Source organism: Trichomonas vaginalis, chromosome I, assembly GCF_026262505.1.
Source record: "Trichomonas vaginalis G3 chromosome I, whole genome shotgun sequence".
Taxonomy (NCBI): Eukaryota; Parabasalia; order Trichomonadida; family Trichomonadidae; genus Trichomonas; species Trichomonas vaginalis.
The window spans coordinates 1,669,169-1,689,020 of NC_067203.1; the positions used below are offsets into that span (position 1 = coordinate 1,669,169).

The following is a 19,852-nucleotide window of genomic DNA, read 5'->3' on the forward strand; positions in this document are numbered from 1 at the left end:
TGTAGTTGGTTTTATTTTGTCAAGGAACATGTTTTTCAATACTAACATTTCATTTGGTACTGTCCATTTGAGTTTTCTTAAATATTCATTCATTCTCATTTCATTGTCTGCAAAGTAAGTTTTTATGACATTTTGTAAACTTTCGTTTGCAAGGTCATGTACAATAGGTTCTCTTCCTTCTCCCTCCCTAACTTTCTTTCTAAACTCTTCACCAAATATACCATCTCTATGGTTCTGTGTAGTTCTTTGAGATAAATGTTCTAGAACGTCAGGTGTTATATTTCCATCAGCCATGTTCATTTCATACTGGTCCAAAATATCTGCATGTTTCATATCTTTCAATGGCATTAAAGCCGCGCTGAAAATACCAGCTATATCTGGTTCACCATTCACTTCCATTGCGTCTACAACTTCTTGGAATTGTGGTTGTAAGTTTATGAACCACCTATCCGGGTTAGCTTTATGACCCCATCTCATTGTAGTTCCATCGTCTGCAGAAACAAAAGTAGGTTTGTTTCCATCTTGGTTAGGTTCTGAATGAACTTTAAACAATGTTTCATTTCTATATGTTTTCTTGAAATTTAACCTTTTATTTTCACCGAGTTCATCCGAAGATTGAACGTTAAATGCTCGTAAGTAAAAAGGGTTGTTGTATTTGTGTACATTTTCTTTCAGTACTTCCATTCTATGCTGAATATTTTCATCTGTGTTGGAGTCTTTTGTATGTCGGCAAACATTTTTCGATATTCTTCTACAATGTCAGCCGAATTTTTTTTAGACTCTTGGAAATATTCCATATTCTCCGCATACTCTTGTTGAGGGTCAAGATTTTTCGGCTGTTCCAAATCTTCATCTAGTTCTGTGAAGTTAGTTTCCAAAGGAAGGACTTGTTCGTTTCCTTCAGGCTCTTCTAGCTGTTGTTGCTGAACTATTTCTTCCATGTCTGGTTGTATCTGAACTTCTTCCTGTTGAGTTTCTTGTACCTCATCTGCTGGCATTTCATATATTCCGAGACCGTTTTTAACAAGTTCCCTTTCTAAGTCATCCGGACTCAAAAACCTTTCTTCTTTCGTTCCGTCTCTATTTTTTACGCGTTTCATGACGGGAGTTGAATTGTCATTTAGCTCTGACATCAAATATCTCGGAGTAAATTCAGTCATGTCATTTGGATGATATGCTATTAAATCATATCCCTTAGCGAGCTTGTATTTTCCAGGTTTGAAATTATATCCCATTTGGTGCTGAACCATAAAGCTAAATAGGTTCGGGTCAGTATTTCCATCCTTGAACTTTCTAATAGCTTCTTTATATCTGTCACTAAAGTCAATACTATCTGGGTAACCATAGTCTTCCTTAAGCCTTTTTAAGAATTCTTGGTTTCCTTGTTCTCTACTTCTTTTATGTCCTTGCTCTGTTTGTGCTGGTTGTTGTGCAGGGTTTTGAACTGTTGGTTGTTGTGCTGGTTGTGGAGGTGGTTGTTGTGCTGGTTGTTGTGCAGGGTTTTGAACTGTTGGTTGTTGTGCTGGTTGTGGAGGTGGTTGTTGTGCTGGTTGTTGTGTTGGTTTTGGTGCATGCCTGTGTCTATGTCCATGTGACGATGTAAATGTTTTAGGTAGTCCTGGTGCAGGTGCTTCTCTTGGAGGGTTTGGTGGTATATAAATTCCACCAGCTGGCACATATGTTCCATCTGCAGCGTAATGTCCTACCTGACTTTTCGTTCTTAAGAAAGCATTTACTAGGTCTGTTTTGGTCTGTTGTAACTCTTTTTCTTGACTTTTCACAACAGTTGCTCTAACGGCGTCATAGGCACTTTGAACTGCCTGTCTCGTTGCTGCATCTGTTATTTTCGTCATATTTTGTGCTACTTCTTTTAACTCTTTGTCGAAACCTTCAGACTTCAGTTTCTTTCCAGATGAGAAGTCGTTCACTTGTTTCACCTTACTATGAAGAGCTTCGAAGGCGTTCTTAAAGTCAGCATTTGTTAAAGCTTCATTTGAACTGTCTTCATCCGCTTGTATTTTTGTCCTTATTGACCCTATGAGTTGGGCTGCTTTAGCGTTGGCTTGGGCATCTAACCAGTCATTGTTAGCTTTTATATATTCTGCGCTTTTCATTGCCTTTTGCATGGCTGCGTCGTTATTTTTACTTTCTTGTGCTAAGTTTTCATACTGTACGGTTTGGTTTTGCAACTGTAAAAGTTTTTCTGCCTTTACATTTGCTTCAACTTCTTTTTTATACTCATCGCTATCCATATATGTCTTCAGGGCTTTTTGTTTTATCTCTTCATCTTTCAGTACTTTATATCGAGTAGTATGGTTTTTCAAATTTATGACATCTTGTTCCATTTTTGCTACTTCTGCTGCTTTTTCTGACACTTTTTTCGCATATTCCTCTGTACTTAGTTCTTTCAGTTGTTCTTCTTTCTTCTTTTTCTCTACGTTTAACTCATTGAGTTTCTTTGTGTGTCTGTCATATTCTAGTTTCTTTTCGTTTTCACTTATTTGCTTCTGTATGTCTATGTTTGACTTTTTGACATCTGCTATTTGATTTTTGAGTGAACTCAAATTCATTTGACTTTGAGGGTTATAGGCTGTTCCGTCTGCAGCTCCACCATAGCCTGCCATTTTCGCTAAAAGTGCCGCTCTTAAACCTCCACTCTGTGCACCAAGAACTCGGTTTAAAAGCATAGGATTGCTTGACATTTGTTGCAACATAGTGGGGTCATTCAGCATTTGTTGTTGCAACTGTTGTTGTGGTGTTAGTCTTACTATTGGATGTTTCAATGCTCTCTTCCTCTTACGTATATTCTTACGTAGCTTACGTGGCATTTTAAGTGAAGTTAAAAAGAGGCTTTTGACAGATGTTTATATGAGACTTTCTCCGGTTTATAGGACCTCTCTCATATTCTATCTTGTTAAGACTTCCTGGACTGTTGTCAAAATGTCATGTTGTCACACTTTTTCAGAGAAGTTCATTTGACCGAGGGACCGAGGGACCGAGGGACCTGGTGTTATACTAAACATCTTCAGGGGGCTAGAGGGGCGCAGCCCTGGAAGCCCCAATACCTTTTTTTTTTTTCACACTGTTAACTATTTTCTTGAGAATAGATCTGCAAATTTCAAGATTTCAAGAAAAGATCAATAAAAAATAGATAAAGAAGGAAATTTAGACAGAATGATTGTTTATAATACAAATTAGATCTTAAGATTTTGAGCCATTGAAAGAATTTCGGCAACATTTGCTTTTGACAGTTTTTGCTGAAAAACTTCAATAAATTGGTCATGTGAACTGATTTTCTCGGCGAAAAGATCATCAGCGGTGTACAGAAGTAATGCAGCCGAAAATTTTTCCAAAAACTTCGGAATACATAAAGAAGATATCATCAATCTCTTGATATCATCCTTGCTGAACGAATTAATGAAGAATGTCTCGATGTTTGGAACTAAAAATAATAATGAAAAACTTTGGAGGTGTTGATAGAGTTGTAATACCTCAGAATGTTCCTTAACAAAGAAATCGCCGATATCCTGTAACATCTGGAAGATTCTTGGTGTTTTTATGTCGGCAATAATTTCATCTAATTTATTCTTGAGGTAAAAGTCAATAAATGAATGGAAAAAGATGGATTCGCTTTCAACTTGACTATGTGAGGCTCCATCATAGAAAATTATCTTCTCTCCTTCGATTTTTTCAACATAAAATTCAATAATTCCGTGTAAAATGTAGACCATGAGCTCGTTATAGTAAGCTCTGTTTCTGTTCCAGTAGGAAAGCGTTAAAAGAACGTTAAAACTGACTTGCATAAGAAATTCTGATTCTCTGAAAAATTTTGAGTGTTTAACTATGTCGTTTTCGATGGAATTGACGAGTCTTCTTAATTCTGGATATTTTTCCCATTGAAGTTTTGGAGTTGCTTGCCATTGTTCTTTAATTCGAATGTATTCTGTTTGTTTGTCAACTTTTGGTTCTTCTGATTGCTCATTCGAAGATTTCTCCTGATTATAATGTACTATATAATCGAAAACTAAGCTAGAAACTTTATTATCCATTTGACAATTGTAAAATTCGTTTTCAAATGTAGTTGTCGGTTTGAAAGTATTGTTTTCATCAAATAGAGACTTAAACTCACTCTCAGAAAGAGTCTTTGGTTGGCCTTGTTGTAATGATTTGCCTTTTCTTGCGATTGAGAGTTTTTCTTTTAATTCTTCTTTAATGTAATCGTTTGTTATAATGAACGGATTCAAACTAATAAGCCTGGTATCCTTTTGGATGAATTCAAAAGTTGTCGGAGTTTCTGTCGAAGCTTTAAGAATGAAATATTTGGAAATCAGGTGGAATATCTCCTTGACTTTGAAGTAGCTTTGGAATGAGAAACTCATTTCTGAATCTTGTTTCATGAATGACAGAATTATTCCATTCTTAACTGTGACTTTTATTTTTGAGAAATCTGATATAATGGCTGCAAAATCGGGTAATTTTAGTTGAATGTCAATCCTTAGATTAGAAACAAGTTGTTCGACATTAACTTCTGAGTAATAATTTAAGAATAATGTGCCATAATTCTCTTCTATGTTAAGAGCTCCCTTTGTATAATGCGTTGGTGTATCATAGTAATCAACAATGTATGTATAGATGGCAGTGCTCATGATTTTTTTTTACCTTTTACAAAAATTCCCAATTAATTCAAAACATGATCGGCAAATCTCAAGACCTACCAAAAATTAAGAGGATACCTTTTAATATTCATATGTTCCGTGCAATTTAAGAAGTTTGGCTAATTCTTTCTTTTTATTATTATCTGCTGCACTTTGAAGATCAGTTCATCCATTTATATCTTTTTCATCGATTTTTACACCACATAAAATAAGAATTTCGGCTGTTTCTTTATCTGTTGCAAATGGATGTTTATGTTATACATTCGAAAAACAATTTCAGATATAAACTATGAATTATAATTATGTTTATAGTTATAAATGGCAAAATAATAATAGGAATGTCAAAAGCAATACGATATTCAATCAGAATCAAGTCTATGTTGTTAATCTCTCATTTTCTTGATGTGATTTTACATTTATTAAGAGATCAAGATCGTTAATACCTGACTGTGATCAAACTATGTTTTATTTTCTTTTTTGCAATAAAGTGTATATCAAATTTATATTAATGTTTCAATGAATAATACGAATTAAGTGATGATGCAATATATATACTTCTCAATTAACTGCTAACATATAAGGTGAATCAAAATATAACAGATAATGAATAAATATTAATACTCCAGGGAGCGCAGATGAATTATTTAGGCATAATCATATAACTATACAAAAATGGCGCAGCATGGATATCCCTAGGAATTATATAATCATATGAGCACTTGCAATCGTTATGAGATAATGACGAAATGATAGCATATCCAGGACCTCTATTTGTGGAATAACTAAACTGAGAATCTTCGATCTTTATCCATGATGGTAATTGGTGAATTTTATCAGTCTCTCTATTCTCAGAATAAACAAAACCAGATCCACCGGAACCAGGACCACCGCCAAATAGGCCTCCCCCACCTCCTGGAGAGTTACCAGGCGCTGAATATCTATTTCCATATCCACTGCCAAATGATCCATCAAAGCCTGGATTGGTTTGGTTTGCGCCGGGGAGTCCACAAAAATCCAAACTTTTCAATCCACCACCAGATGTGCCAATATCATGTACATTCGCAGAACCACCACCGCCGCCGGCAATCAGAAATCTCGATTCTAAATTGTCTTCTGAACGAAAGTCAGTGGCGCCGCCACCGGAATATACAGAACCGCCCCAACCGCCACCATTAAAGGTCTCGTAAGGTGTTTCTGGTCTAATTTCTCCCTTACCGCCTATATATAGAAATAAAGGATTTTCCTCAAGCAAATTAATTATCATTGATGCATAACCGCCAAAACTACCACTGTCATAATCACTGCCTGACGCACCATAAACTTCTAAAAAATATTTTCCAAGTTTTAAATGTAACTCAACAGGGGTGCAATATACGCTACTTTGGCATGGATATAAAAATCTACATGTGGATCCACTACAAATTGGCTGATAACCAGGTCGCTGTGCTCCACGGAAAAGCCCATATTTTCCAAACTGGAAATAAAATTCCTCATATGGAACTGATTCTGACATTTAATTTACTAATCTTTTGGCAGTAAAAGCAGAGCATGAAATTTATCAAATCAGAAATGCATTGTGCAGGCAAGAGAGCATCTAGATTTATTCACGTATGTATTATTTAGATAAAAAAAATTATGTCAAAATAGGGAGAGAGGGAGGGTGACCCCCTTTTTCTTGAATAATTTTTTTTACATTAAAATGTTTCTTTATTCTCTTTTTTTAGCAGCAACAGATTCAGAATATCAACTCTCAGTACCATTCTTGAGAACCCTTCCTGGTGAGATTGGAAATTGGACACTTCGTGGCCAGGCTGTGGCACAAAAAAGAGTTATCCACCTCACTACTGCAATACCTTCTGTTTTTGGTGGCATTTGTTCGAGAACACCAACGAATGCCAAAGATTGGTCTACAAATCTCGATTTTTCACTCGACCAAGATGAATTTTATATAACTCTCAGTAGAAACGTATGCCCTGATCCGCAATCATGGTTCAGCGGTATGAACATCACATTTGTTCCTTTAGAAAATGGATCTGTTTCATTTTCAGTCAAAGGAAACGAAGTTATTCCTCCACGCACAAATATCATAGACAATTTCAACTTCTCGAAACAGCATACCGTTCAAATTGTCAAAAAAGGTAGAAATATCGAAATATCATACGAAAATGAACTTCAATTTAATGTTTCAACATTTGGAGCTTATGATCAAACATATTTTTCATTTTTCGCGCAATCCCCTGTTAAATGCAATCGATGCATAACAAATATTCACGGATTTACATACATTCCTACATCAGAAAGAAGAAAAATTGACGAATCATTAGATCAAAGGAACAGAAAGGCCTTACGCACTACAGCGAATAAAAGAGAGACAATGAAAATGATGAGAAGAGCTGTGATGCAGGTTGTTTCTCAATACATTGAAGAAGCTCTCGGAAATGATGATAATTTTACCGGCCAAAGTGTTCAATTAAAGGATTCTCTGGCAGAAATCAAAGAAACTATACTCAGAGCTAACCATACTGTGTCGTCAAAGCAATTAAAGCAGTTAATTGATGAAAAAATCTCTCCTGTTTTAGAAAAGTCATATCACAGGTTCGAAAATGTCGCAAACGCAATGTTTTCGACCAAAATGGATATGGTCAACATATGGAGAGACACAGGAAACCAACTTCGCCAAATTAGATCAGATTTGAGCTTGAATTGCGTTCAAATCGAAAATGAAGCGAGAAAATATATCTTCCAGGTATTCAAACTCGCTCCTGAAGAGTTTCATGAGGATAATCATGAAAATGAAAAAGAAAATTTATCTTTTTATCTCGGAATCATTTGTTTAATAGAATTTATTGCTTATTGCATCTTTTTCCTTAGATATCACTTTGTTGTTTTATCAAAGAAACGCGAATAATTTTATTTTTTATAGAGATTTTAAAAAATGTTTTTTATTTTTCAATATAACAACTAAAGCCTTGTTTTTAATTTATTGTTCGTATATGTAGGATTTCAATTTGATCTGATAAATCTTTCAAAATATTATTTTTCCAACTCTCGAAGTTTGCTCCAAATATATGTAATTTTCATTCAATACTACCAAAAATTTCTTCTTGTTTGTCATATATTGAAAGAAATTGTAAATATCTCAATTTTAATATCCTATTTAAGACTTATTAAGTTCACAAAACATATTGTATTTATATTTTATGTGATTTCAAACTGAAAATATTATATAAATTCATTATTTAATCAATTGTATTTCAATTTTATTGTTCATTTTGATAAAAAAGTATGATTGTATACATAACAATTCACAAGTAAGATGATGGTTAAAAAGAATTCAAATAAAACATTTAATTAAATAAACATAAAAAAACATAACAATAAAAATTATTCTGGAAATGCAGGTAATACTCTATTAGCGCTCTTTCTTGCATTCTTTGCCGTAGCTGTGTAAACATTAGGTCTAACAAGTAGTCTTTTTGCTGGACTTTCGTTTCTAAAACTTTTAAGTTGTTTAACTTGTTGTTGTGACATTTTAGGAACAATTGGCTGCATCTTTGAAACAATTATTTTGGAGTTCAGACCTTTTCTTTCCCTTATTTGTTCGAGTTCTCTGCTTAAATTTTCAATGTGAGCTTTTAATGCTTGTTCTTCTCTTTCTTTTTGAGCTGTCATTACTTTTATTTTGGCTGTAGCTTTTTGGGATGCAATGTTTATCTCCTTCTGAAGCTTGGATGTTAAGTTTTGCCTTCGTAAATTCACTTCCATTTCAGCAATTTTTTGCATCCTTTCCGCTTCTTCTTCTTCCATCTTCTCAGCGATTGACCTTGCAGCAGTGGCCTCTTTGAACTCATTTGCAAGTAACAATGACCTCTCTCTTTCTCTCATTGACAATAATGCTGGAGATGCTTTGGAAAATTCGCGAAGATTATCTGGATTTTCGTATTTTTCATTGAATTTATCCAATTTTTCGCTATGTTTGTCCCCTAATTTGTCTAATTTCGCCTGTTCCGTATCTTGATAATTCTGAATTTTCTCTTCCCATGATGCAGTGAGGTTGTGGAGCTGGTGGATTGCGTTGTCAAGATGTTTTTCGAGTTCAGCTTCACGTTTTTTATAAGCTTCTGCAGTTGCATTTTCTTTCATACTTTTTTGGAATTCTGACTGCAGGATATTCATTTCCTTGGCCTTCTGGTAGTTTCCATTCATCATTGACTCGAATCCTTTGTGACCAATGTAGACATATAATTCTGACCTTTGTTCTGGATGAGGAAGAGTCTTATGGACAATATATGTATGCATAGCAGCTGCAAGTTCTTCATCCGAATACTTCTTTGCTGCTGGCTGAGTCTGATTTGCTACATAAGGTTTGTCAATTTGAGCAATGAATAAACTGTTGTCATTGTTTTCGGATGTGGCAGTTCCCTGACGTGATCCATGTGGAGGAGAATCTGTAGAACAGTTTTTATCATCTGATTTGTTTTCATTTTCTGAGATTTCGGTAATTTCGTTGCTTGGAGGTTGTTGTTGAGCTTCATCTGGTGAAACTAGGTTCACAATTTCATGTGCTCCTTCGTTAAATTTTTCTGAAATTTTTGTATCTTCGTTTTGATTGTCTTCATGAATGATAGTCTCTTCCATTTGCATTACTTTGAATATATCCTCGTTTTTCTCTTCATTCTTTCCTTCATTTTGATTATTATTTTGATCTTCTGAATTTTCAGGCTTATCTTCTTTCTGAGCTTCTTCTTCATTGTTTTTGTTTTCTGTTTCTTCGTTTTGTAAAGGTTGGAGAAGATTTTGAAGCTGGTCTTTTCCTAAATTCTCAGAATCATTAGTATTTAACGTTTCTGGCTTATTTTCATTGTCTGGCTGATTATCTTGTGATTCATTTTTGTTTTCTTGTAAATTTTCGATTGGAACTTTATTTGAAATTTTTTCTTCGTCCGATTTTTGCTCTGGCTGATCATTTGTTGGCATAATAACGTTTTCTAGTTTCTCTTTTGCCTGCTCAACTGATTCGGCCGTATTTTGTGCTAATTCTGATTTTTCTTCCGGCTTTGGTTCAGTATTTGTAGTTTCACTACCTATAACTAGATTTTCTAGCTTATCATTTACATTTTCGGTTGGTTTGATTTGTTCGTTATTTTCAACAATTTGTTCTTCTTGAGTTTTATCACTTGCCTCAGGTTTCTGTTCATTATTAGTTAGTAATGCTTCGACCTTTTCCTTTACTTCATCCACATTTTGTTTGACCTCGGTTTGATTTTGAGTTAATTCTTTATTTTCTTCTTGCTCTGGCTCTGCTCCAGTACCCACTGATTGAAGCACTTCTTCTGCCTTTTCTTTGAGCTCATTTCCGATATTTAATTCTGAATTTGGTTTAAATTGCTCAGGTTTATCATTGCGTTCATTCACAAGTATGAGCATCCTGTGCTTCATTGTCTCAGGAAGAATTCCGGGGCTGGAGGATTCCTGAGATTCGCCAGTTTGCATACTTCTAATAACGATTAATTTTCTCTCAAAAATAATTTTAAAGTGGAGTCATTCCTTTTATAGATAATATACGGTGTGCATATGATCTGACATTTAATCATTAACTTTTACATGGACATGGAATAATCATGTACAAGAAGTAGATCAGTATTTTATCATAAAATGGATCACGCGTGTGGGCAATTTTAACGACATTTTTTAACGCGATACGAGCGTAAGTCCATAGAATGTGTTTTGAGGGAAACTATAAAAATCCAAAATAGAGGTAAGTGCGCCATTATTACCTGCGAAGTTACATGGAATAAATCGAAGAGTAAGTACAAGATGATCTTGCATCTTTCCAAGTAAATGAAATTTATTAAAATTAAGATGATAATATTCATTTATAGTATGTGTATGATGTTTTTTCAAAATTTCTTCAAATAAAATGCAGAGAGAGGGTCAAAGTTGCTATTTGTCACTTTTCCACAAGTTGCTATAGTTGATCTCATTCACTGAGGTGAGAGACGCATCTAGTGTAATGGGATAAACAATGGGATTGCTGCTCTAAGTCCTAGGTTCGAGACACATTGGCTTCATTTTTCTCTTTTTTATTGACGTAAACTATTCAATTTTTGTGTTCTCCATTCAAATTTCAGAATTTTTTTTGCAGATTTCACGCTACATTCGAAGTTACCTTTTGTAACAACCACCACTGCCTACGAAAGACGAAAGTGTGTCACGATTTCACCCGGAAATCCGACGGTTGTTTAAGAGTAAGCACTTTTGGTCGTATATTAATTTAACTAATATGAATTTGGATTGTGCTTTCCTTATTGATGTAATGATATTTTCACTAATAAAAAATGAAATATACACAAGAAAAAAATTATTCAAAAATTATCATTGCATTTTATTTGAAGAAATTTTGAAAAAACATCATACACATACTATAAATGAATATTATCATCTTAATTTTAATAAATTTCATTTACTTGGAAAGATGCAAGATCATCTTGTACTTACTCTTCGATTTATTCCATGTAACTTCGCAGGTAATAATGGCGCACTTACCTCTATTTTGGATTTTTATAGTTTCCCTCAAAACACATTCTATGGACTTACGCTCGTATCGCGTTAAAAAATGTCGTTAAAATTGAACCGCGCCAATGGATCATGTTTAAAAACACTGAAGAAGAATTGATTTTTTATTCTGAAATTTACAGGGGCTCAGAAAACCTGATGGTAAGACTCAAACCTGACTTATACTATCAAGAATAATGGTTTACGTGACTTATACTATCAAGAATAAACTCTCTATAATAATTCTGTAATAGTTTAATCAGTAATAGCATAATTGTGAATGCTAGAATGTTTTCAGTTAAATCGCAAAGAATAGAGTTATAATTTCTATTCATAACTGTTATATTGCCTTTAGTTTATAATAGCCTTGAGTTGAGCTCCAAAAAATGTGTGTGACCATACTTTATATAATGAAACTATCATCTTATAAGCTGTTAGATTTATTATTAAAGTAATCATCTTGCATTCTTACCTTTGTGAGGACATTTTGTGGTATAATAATGTCCGATAATATAAATATAACTAAATCCACTATATCACTGATAAATTTCATTCAAAATTTTAAAAAAGTTTATATTTGATCTATAATTATGCTGTCAATAATATTTTTAATTGACCAAGCAATACATTCAAATCCAAAAATTTGGCGATCATTTTCGATTCAAATATTTTTGAATAGTTTATTTTGCATCAAAAATAAAAGAATTCAAAGAGTAAAAGATTTTTGATGCTGGATTACAAAATTCAGCAATCCAATCATGATGAAATCGAGAAACTTATAAATCCACAAAAAACTTCTGCTGATAAAGGCCTCCGTGATGGATTTTATCTCGATTCTTTACTAAAAATTCTTTATAATTACTCAGAAAACATCAAAGAGCTAACTACTACCTTGCAAGACATTCAAATATCGATTGCAGGTGCATCCGAAAAAGATTTAGAGGTCGTAAACGACGATGAGTTCATTTTATATCTTTTTCGACTGATAAACGAACATGAAGAATGCGCCTCTCCATCATTACAGATACTGAGTTTCCTTTCAGCGAAGTTCCCCGATAAAAGCCATTTCCTTATTGAAGAAGATAAAATTCAATTGTATTTAGAGATTTTGAACTCAACGAACTACTACGCCATCAAATCCTGCAAGGATCTTGTTGCAACACTCTCTGAATTACATCCAAAACTTTTTTTACAATTTTTTGAATTTTTTATTCCGAAAGATACAGAAGAAGTTATACCATCAGACATCAAATACATCAACAGTATACTCGAGTTACTGCCGCAAGACGACGAAAACGTCATGGAAGACCTTTGGACATTTTTCAAGTCAAAAACAGGAACTGACATCGATTTAAGCATCAACGATGGAGTTATTTATATACTTTCCCGTGCAATACAGCTCAATATGCAGCCAATTATCATAAGATACTTGAATGACCCTGAATATCACCAAAAAAACGTTTTGGCGTCACTTTTTTCCACATTAGCCATGCATATATCTGTTGCATATTCTGTTCTTAACTCTCTTTTGTTTGTTTTACCCGATGACTTTGATTTTGAAAATTTTATTCCTTTTCCACGCGTGCAAGTCAACATTTCGACTGCTAAAAGCGATTTATGTCGGTATATATTGATTTTCTTGAGTCATCTCCTTGAAAGAGCTCCTTTTCTCGCTCATACTTTTTTTATCAAAGACGGATTAGTCTTTAATGTCATTGATTTCATGTCGTATGCACAGTTCAGCATACAAGAAGCTGCTTGCGCGTTGATGTCGAGGTTAATTCAAGTTTCTGATCCTTCATTTTTCGAAAATCTCGATCAAATGAAGATAATCAGCGATTTGATTAATGTTTTGGATGAAAACAGACAAGATCTGACTGAATTCATACTTGTTTCTATTTCTATACTGTTTTTCAGGCTGCCAATTGAGTTATTAAGAGAAAATTTGGATGTTGACATTCTTTTATCACTTTATGATGCTGATTTATCAGAGAAATCGTTATTGATACTTAAAGACATCCTAACTGCGCTTAATCCTTAAAATTATTTTGTTTTTTTGTTATAAAAAAAATATATTTATAAAATATCTTCAAAATTGATTGTAGGAAAAGCATCAATTTCAGATAATCGTAGCCTTTCTTATAGTCAATATACATTGTAACATGGGTGATTTCACCCAGCAATAAGGGGCTCAACTTTTGAGAGTTTTACATGGCATTTGACGACAAATGCCATGTAATTTATTCTCAGTGTATTGAATGTTTTGCGGACAAGTCATATAAAAATGTAATCGGAAATAAATGAATATTCATAATTATCATTATGTGGATTCCATAAATTTACCACTTTACAAATTTTAATGAGTCAGGGAATTGTTCTGAACTACGAATATATTGGCTCACATATCAAAGATTATATTGAAGCGGATAATCTCTTTAGCACATTCGAAGTCGAAGATATCGAATCAATCATGAAATTCGCGAATTTAACACCTGACGAGTTCAATTCTCTTCTTGCGCAATCCCATTCTGTCATTTCAGCACGTGAATTGTATGCCTGCACTCGAAATGCAAATGTTTCAATAAACAACCTACAAGATGCCGTTTCAACACTTAAATCAGTTCAAAAGTACATGAAGATGCGAGTTTTCGAAGGAATTATTGTCTTTTTAGAACAATTGCAAAAGGATCAATCCATTACAACAAATAAAATCGAAAAACTTCAAGCAGATTTAATTCGGATCCAAAAAGAAAAAGAAAACGTTGAGAAAGAGATGCAAACTCTTCACTCTCAACTCAAAGCGAAAGAAGGAAACGATTTACCAAAAGAATTTCTTTCGAAAATTTCGGAACTTAAAAATTCTGAAGATTTCGATCAAATCTACAAATTCTTTGAAGAAATTTCAGAAAAAGGAAATCAAAAAATGATGCAAAAAGCATGTGACGAAGAACTTTGGAAAAAACAAGATGATGATTATGGTACAAATGTACTTCATGAAGCATCTGTTAAAGGAAATCTGAGACTTGTTAAATCTCTCATTGAATATGGCTGTGACAAAGAAATCAACAGCAAATATGGTGGTACAGCTCTAATTTGGGCATCAGATTGGGGTAAACTTGATGTTGTTCAATATCTTATCTCAGTTGGAGCTGATAAAGAAGCAAAGGATAATGATGGAAATACTCCACTCATTGAGGCATCAATTAATGGTCATCTTGAAGTTGTTAAATATCTTATCTCAGTTGGAGCTAATAAAGAAGCAAAGGATAAATATGGATATACTCCGCTCATTTTTGCATCACAAAAAGGTCATCTTGAAGTTGTTAAATATCTTATCTCAGTTGGAGCTAATAAAGAAGCAAAGACTAATGCTGGATATACTTCACTCATTTTGGCATCATCATATGGTCATCTTGAAGTTGTTCAATATCTTATCTCAGTTGGAGCTAATAAAGAAGCAAAGGATAATTATGGACGTACTCCACTCATTTGGGCATCAATAAGTGGTAAACTTGAAGTTGTTCAATATCTTATCTCTGTTGGAGCTAATAAAGAAGCAAAGACTAATGCTGGATATACTCCACTCATTATAGCATCATCTAATGGTCATCTTGAAGTTGTTAAATATCTTATCTCTAATGGAGCTAATAAAGAAGTAAAGGATAATAAAGGAGAAACAGCACTTGATTGTTCGAAAGGAGCAGTAAGAGAATATTTATTATCAATTGCAAGAAAATAATTTGTTGATGTATTTGGTTATTATCTCTCAATCATTGTTACAAAAGATAAAGTTAATATTTTTTCCCTATATATAATATAAGTATTTGTTTCCTTAAAACTGGAGCATACTGAGACTGTAAATTTCTTTATTTTATAGGTGGTTGAGCTGAATCATAGTTGCTCAATTTGAATCATAGCGTGCTCTCAATTTTGTTTGAATCTTTGAAATTTTTATATGTGCTATAATATTTCCTAAATTATTTTCACCTCGAATTTTTTATTTTGTAAAAAAATTGAATTGTGGTAAAAAAGAGTAGTGGCAATTGCTTTTTTTTTTTGAAAAAACTTTTAGAAACTATATGAGTGGAGTAGATCCATTATTACGAGATAGTTGCCAATTGTAGTAATAAATTATTCTACACCAATCATTTCTTTCATTTCTGGCATGACGAGCAGAAAGGAAGCGATCAGTAACCCTAGGAAAAAAGAAGAGGGTGTTACTTTTCGTGCATGTAACTTTTAGCAAAATTAAAAAATTTGTAACCAATTGATTAATCAGAAAAATAGCATCAAATAAAATAATTTTGCTATTTTGACACCGCCAGAAAAGAAAAAAAAATCGAAACGAATTAAAAAATGCTTTCAGGCGGATATTATCAAGGAAGTGGTGATCCACAAGATCCTCAACAGCAACAGCCGCAACCACAAAGTGGAAATCCATTCATGTCACCAGAAGTTTTTAAATATGCCCAAATGTTAACAGGTGGAATTCAATTACCACCTCAATTTCAACAATTAAATACAGATAAGCTTACTCAACAATTCCAGCAAAGTCAGTCCTTAATTCCACCTTATTTTGCAATTACAAGAGCTTCTTTTCTTCATAAAATTAAGAATTTAGCATGTCCATTTATTGTTAAGCAATGGTCTCGCTCTGTACCTGAAGGACAAACATGTTCTCCAATTGATAATCCAAACGCTCCAGAATTATACACACCATTAGTTTTTACGTTTATTTTCATGCTAATCACATCTCTCATAAAAGGAGCTGAGAAGGGCTTTTCAATGGACTTCTTATACATCTGTATTCTTAAATTTATCTGCATCTTGTTCTTCGAGATAGTAATTTGCAAATTATGCTTCTCCAACTTTGGTATACAAGGAACATATCCAATTCTCTCCCTTCTTTCAGACTTTTCATCGATATCATTTTATCTTACAATTATTTCACTATTTTCCTGGAACAGAGCCCTTTTCTACGTATCTTACTTATACTGTGCTGCAGCAGCCTTCCTTTGGACCCTCAGAACCTTAAATAGTGAACAATGCATGGCTCAGCGCCAAACACAGAGTACACAAATAATTACTTACTTCCTGCTTATTTTGGCAGCAATACAAATTATTCTCTTGTACTTGTTGGCTCCAAAATGCTACTAATTGAAAAAAATATTCCAAATTTTGTGTTTATTCGTTGATTATTTTATTTTTTTATTCTTTATATTGTAGGATAATAAATTTATTATTATTGTATCTGATTATTTCTTATTTATTTCCTTAATTTATTAAATAATTTAAGCATCTGGGTGAAAATAATATTACCTTCGACTATTTTATTGTTATTGCTTCATTTCAAATATATGAACTTAAGCAAAATTCATAAATTTTATCGGAAATCTTTGAGAACATAGTTTTCCAAAGGGTATATTACAAAAGTGTGCTTTGTAAAGTTTGTAAAGTGTCAGAATTTAGTATTTTTGACATTGTAAAGTCTGCATTAGTGAGGGTTATTTCACCAACACATATTCACAAAATTACTGAGAAATATGATGTAATATAGACTCAATCCAGCTCTGGAAGATATTTTGAACTCTATATTAGAAGAGTAGAGTTCAAAATATTTAACAGAGCTGGATTGAGTGCACATTAAATTTATTAAAGCCTGTTCCCAAAAGAACAGGCTTTAACAAATCGAAAGTGAGGAACTCCATCACTCCTGATCTTGAGGAAACGGAGTTCTGGAGCTCCTGAAGAGGCAGAATGGCTGCCTTATTCTTCTGATCAGCAGAGGCCCAAATGGTAAAGGGCCTCTGCTGATACAGATTCAGGAGCTCCATTTCGTAGGGATTAGGAGCTCTGGAGCTCCTGAAGAGGCAGAATGGCTGCCTTATTCTTCTGATCAGCAGAGGCCCAAATGGTAAAGGGCCTCTGCTGATACAGATTCAGGAGCTCCGGAGATCCATTTCGTAGGGATTAGGAGCTCTGGAGCTCCTGAAGAGGCAGAATGGCTGCCTTATTCTTCTGATCAGCAGAGGCCCAAATGGTAAAGGGCCTCTGCTGATACAGATTCAGGAGCTCCGGAGATCCATTTCGTAGGGATTAGGAGCTCTGGAGCTCCTGAAGAGGCAGAATGGCTGCCTTATTCTTCTGATCAGCAGAGGCCCAAATGGTAAAGGGCCTCTGCTGATACAGATTCAGGAGCTCCGGAGATCCATTTCGTAGGATTGGAAGCTGAGGAGCTCCTGTAAGGGAATAAGGTCTCTCACACAACCATTAAAATTTTTTTGAAACACGTCCCCTGCAATTGCACTGGATGTCAAAAAAACTACTTTACAAAATGGTGGCAATTTGGCCGCACAATTTTGTAGTCTTCCCGTTTTCCAAATGTATAACATTACATTTTTTTCTTCTAATGAATTTAAATGATATCCTATATGGTAAAATGCAATTCACTGATCAAGACATTCACCCAAATAAATTCAGTGAATTGTGAAGTATTTTCAAATCCTACATTGATTCATACAATGCAATTTATCAGCTAAAAACCCAAAATGAAGAAGAATTAAATAAAATTTACAAAATGATCGAAACAGAATTGATTCAAAGAAATATCTACCTACAAGTGTTATAAATGACATTTTAAATATTATTCCATATAATAATCGCTATACAAAGTCGTATTTATTTCTTGCCAAACTCATATCTGATGATTATCATATCACAGAGGCAAGCAGTATTCCAACTATTCCAAATTTCCTGTTTTATAAAGAATATGGAATTAAGTTAAACAAATCTGATGATTTCAAAGAAATTCATTTTATAAATATCGATATTCATGCAGAAAATACAATTTACAGAGCAATTATGTATAATAACCTAGAAACATTCATCTCGTTCACTGAAAGAGAAGGATTTGATAAAGAGCAAACACTTGAAAGCACATTATATCCATATCAACTTTTTATTGAAGGATATTCATTACTTGAATTATGTTGTTACCATGGAGCAGTTGATTGTTTCAAGTTTTTAAGAACGAAATTCAATTCAGAAATAACTCAAAAATGTCTAAATTTATCATTTTTAGGAGGAAATCAAGAGATCATGAGTGAATGTTTGAAATATCAGGAACCAAATAAAGAATCCATGGAATATGCGATTGTTTCACACAACATTGATTTTGTTACATTCTTGATGAATGAGTACAATTTAGAGATCAAATTATCTTATTGTGGTATAATAATCTTGAATCATTTTTAGTTTATTTCGATCAAACTAATGATATAGGGTGTCCAAAGGTGCGTTTAGCACAGCGCTCTATATGAGACTATTAAAGGAGATATATGCTGATTATAAATATATAATAAAAAATATGAATATATGTATATGATGAGTATGTTGTATTTTGGCGCCATGCCGGGATATAAAATGAATTTTGAGACAAGAGGCGGTTTCGCGGGAAATTTTGGCGGGATTTTTTTCATTTTTTTAATGAATCATAAAGAAAACATCCTCGCTCTTGCAAAAAAATGCAAAGACTGTAAAAAAATCTACGAGACATTGGTAAAGTGCTTCGGTATGGATGCTCCTAGCTATTCCACTGTAACGTATCATGTTAGGATGTATCACTTCATGAACAAAAAGGCGCCCATCATAAAAATTGACAAAAAATCGCCGGATCAAAGAAAAATCAAAGCAATTCTTCAAGCGCTAGATGAAGACCCAAGAGCATCACTCAGAAGGATAGAGGAGATGACAAAGATACCACGTACAACAGTCAGTTATTATCTGCACAATTATTTGAACTACAAACTAGCGTATACACGTTGGGTTCCGCACAACCTTAATTCAGTTCAAAAAAAATCTAGAGTCCAATCTTCGAAAGAGCTCCTCTCTATATTGGGTGCGTATCAATCCAAGAAGTTTCGCTTTTTAGTAACAGGGGACGAGTCTTGGTTTCAATATGCAACAGAAGCCAAAATCATGTGGATCCCGAAGGATGAAAATCCGCAAACATTCCCGAAGAAAAAAATTGACACACCAATGATGATGTTGTCGGTTTTTTGGGGCGTGAATGGCATCATCGCAATTGATATTCTTCAAAAACCTAATACGATGAATGCTCAGTATCTAATTGACAATGTTCTTACTCAAATTATCAATTCTGATGAGTTTGAGAAATCCAAACAACAAAAACAAAAGTTTGCAATTCATTTTGATAATTCAAGAGTTCACAAAAGTCATAAGGTAATGAATTACTTGGTGGAAAACAATGTCAAAGTTGTTCCAAACCCAATTTATTCACCTGATATTGCACCCTCTGACTTTTATTTATTCGGCACGCTAAAAAAGAGAGCTGAAGGACGCGAATTCGCGAGTCCAGATGATCTTGAAAATTTTGTAAGAGAGCAATTTGAGCAATTTTCTCATGATGATTTAAAGCGTGTCTTTCAAGCCTGGATCGATCGCTGCGAACGCGTGATTGAATCCAATGGTGATTATATTTAAATAAACTTTATATATATGTAACTTGTTTATTTCTATTCGCAGTATTCAGGTTTGTGCTAAACACACCTTTGGACACCCTATATTAACAAATGTTTTATTAATTCAGTGAACTTTAACTTTCCACCCCTTTTGGAATATTT

General features: G+C 33.8%; 10 protein-coding genes across 10 annotated transcripts, besides 3 other annotated features; 6 read left to right on the plus strand and 4 right to left on the minus strand.

The window, feature by feature from the left end:
• Nucleotides 1-534: part of a mobile genetic element that runs on past the window's edge.
• An 829-nt stretch (nt 535-1,363) lies between these two features.
• Nucleotides 1,364-1,591, minus strand: TVAGG3_0910130 (uncharacterized protein; the record flags this gene model as incomplete). The annotated part of the gene is made up of 1 exon (XM_051251779.1): nt 1,364-1,591. The coding sequence occupies one exon, from the start codon at nt 1,589-1,591 to the stop codon at nt 1,364-1,366; it is 228 nt and encodes a 75-aa protein (XP_051077353.1).
• Nucleotides 1,592-3,164: 1,573 nt separating this feature from the next.
• TVAGG3_0910140 (regulation of vesicle fusion) lies at nt 3,165-4,676 on the minus strand (the record flags this gene model as incomplete). Its single annotated transcript, XM_001329911.1, has 1 exon — nt 3,195-4,646. One exon carries the CDS (start codon nt 4,644-4,646, stop codon nt 3,195-3,197), a length of 1,452 nt encoding a protein of 483 aa, XP_001329946.1.
• Nucleotides 4,677-4,940: 264 nt separating this feature from the next.
• On the minus strand, nt 4,941-6,263 carry TVAGG3_0910150 (glycine-rich protein family; the record flags this gene model as incomplete). Its single annotated transcript, XM_001329910.2, has 1 exon — nt 5,296-6,168. The coding sequence occupies one exon, from the start codon at nt 6,166-6,168 to the stop codon at nt 5,296-5,298; it is 873 nt and encodes a 290-aa protein (XP_001329945.1).
• Nucleotides 6,264-6,354: 91 nt separating this feature from the next.
• On the plus strand, nt 6,355-7,627 carry TVAGG3_0910160 (lectin leg-like domain-containing protein; the record flags this gene model as incomplete). The annotated part of the gene is made up of 1 exon (XM_001329909.1): nt 6,355-7,563. One exon carries the CDS (start codon nt 6,355-6,357, stop codon nt 7,561-7,563), a length of 1,209 nt encoding a protein of 402 aa, XP_001329944.1.
• Nucleotides 7,628-7,986: 359 nt separating this feature from the next.
• TVAGG3_0910170 (uncharacterized protein) lies at nt 7,987-10,148 on the minus strand (the record flags this gene model as incomplete). The annotated part of the gene is made up of 1 exon (XM_001329908.1): nt 8,040-10,148. One exon carries the CDS (start codon nt 10,146-10,148, stop codon nt 8,040-8,042), a length of 2,109 nt encoding a protein of 702 aa, XP_001329943.1.
• Nucleotides 10,149-11,925: 1,777 nt separating this feature from the next.
• TVAGG3_0910180 (armadillo (ARM) repeat-containing protein family) lies at nt 11,926-13,282 on the plus strand (the record flags this gene model as incomplete). The annotated part of the gene is made up of 1 exon (XM_051251780.1): nt 11,938-13,251. One exon carries the CDS (start codon nt 11,938-11,940, stop codon nt 13,249-13,251), a length of 1,314 nt encoding a protein of 437 aa, XP_051077354.1.
• Nucleotides 13,283-13,542: 260 nt separating this feature from the next.
• TVAGG3_0910190 (ankyrin repeat protein family) lies at nt 13,543-15,361 on the plus strand (the record flags this gene model as incomplete). Its single annotated transcript, XM_001329907.1, has 1 exon — nt 13,570-14,949. The coding sequence occupies one exon, from the start codon at nt 13,570-13,572 to the stop codon at nt 14,947-14,949; it is 1,380 nt and encodes a 459-aa protein (XP_001329942.1).
• A 161-nt stretch (nt 15,362-15,522) lies between these two features.
• TVAGG3_0910200 (ER to Golgi vesicle-mediated transport) lies at nt 15,523-16,460 on the plus strand (the record flags this gene model as incomplete). The annotated part of the gene is made up of 1 exon (XM_001329906.2): nt 15,567-16,367. The coding sequence occupies one exon, from the start codon at nt 15,567-15,569 to the stop codon at nt 16,365-16,367; it is 801 nt and encodes a 266-aa protein (XP_001329941.1).
• A 486-nt stretch (nt 16,461-16,946) lies between these two features.
• Nucleotides 16,947-17,452: a mobile genetic element.
• A 619-nt stretch (nt 17,453-18,071) lies between these two features.
• TVAGG3_0910220 (spectrin binding) lies at nt 18,072-18,464 on the plus strand (the record flags this gene model as incomplete). Its single annotated transcript, XM_001329905.1, has 1 exon — nt 18,072-18,464. The coding sequence occupies one exon, from the start codon at nt 18,072-18,074 to the stop codon at nt 18,462-18,464; it is 393 nt and encodes a 130-aa protein (XP_001329940.1).
• A 24-nt stretch (nt 18,465-18,488) lies between these two features.
• Nucleotides 18,489-19,792: a mobile genetic element.
• TVAGG3_0910240 (Mariner transposase) lies at nt 18,585-19,712 on the plus strand (the record flags this gene model as incomplete). Its single annotated transcript, XM_051251781.1, has 1 exon — nt 18,585-19,712. One exon carries the CDS (start codon nt 18,585-18,587, stop codon nt 19,710-19,712), a length of 1,128 nt encoding a protein of 375 aa, XP_051077355.1.
• Nucleotides 19,793-19,852: the final 60 nt, after the last annotated feature.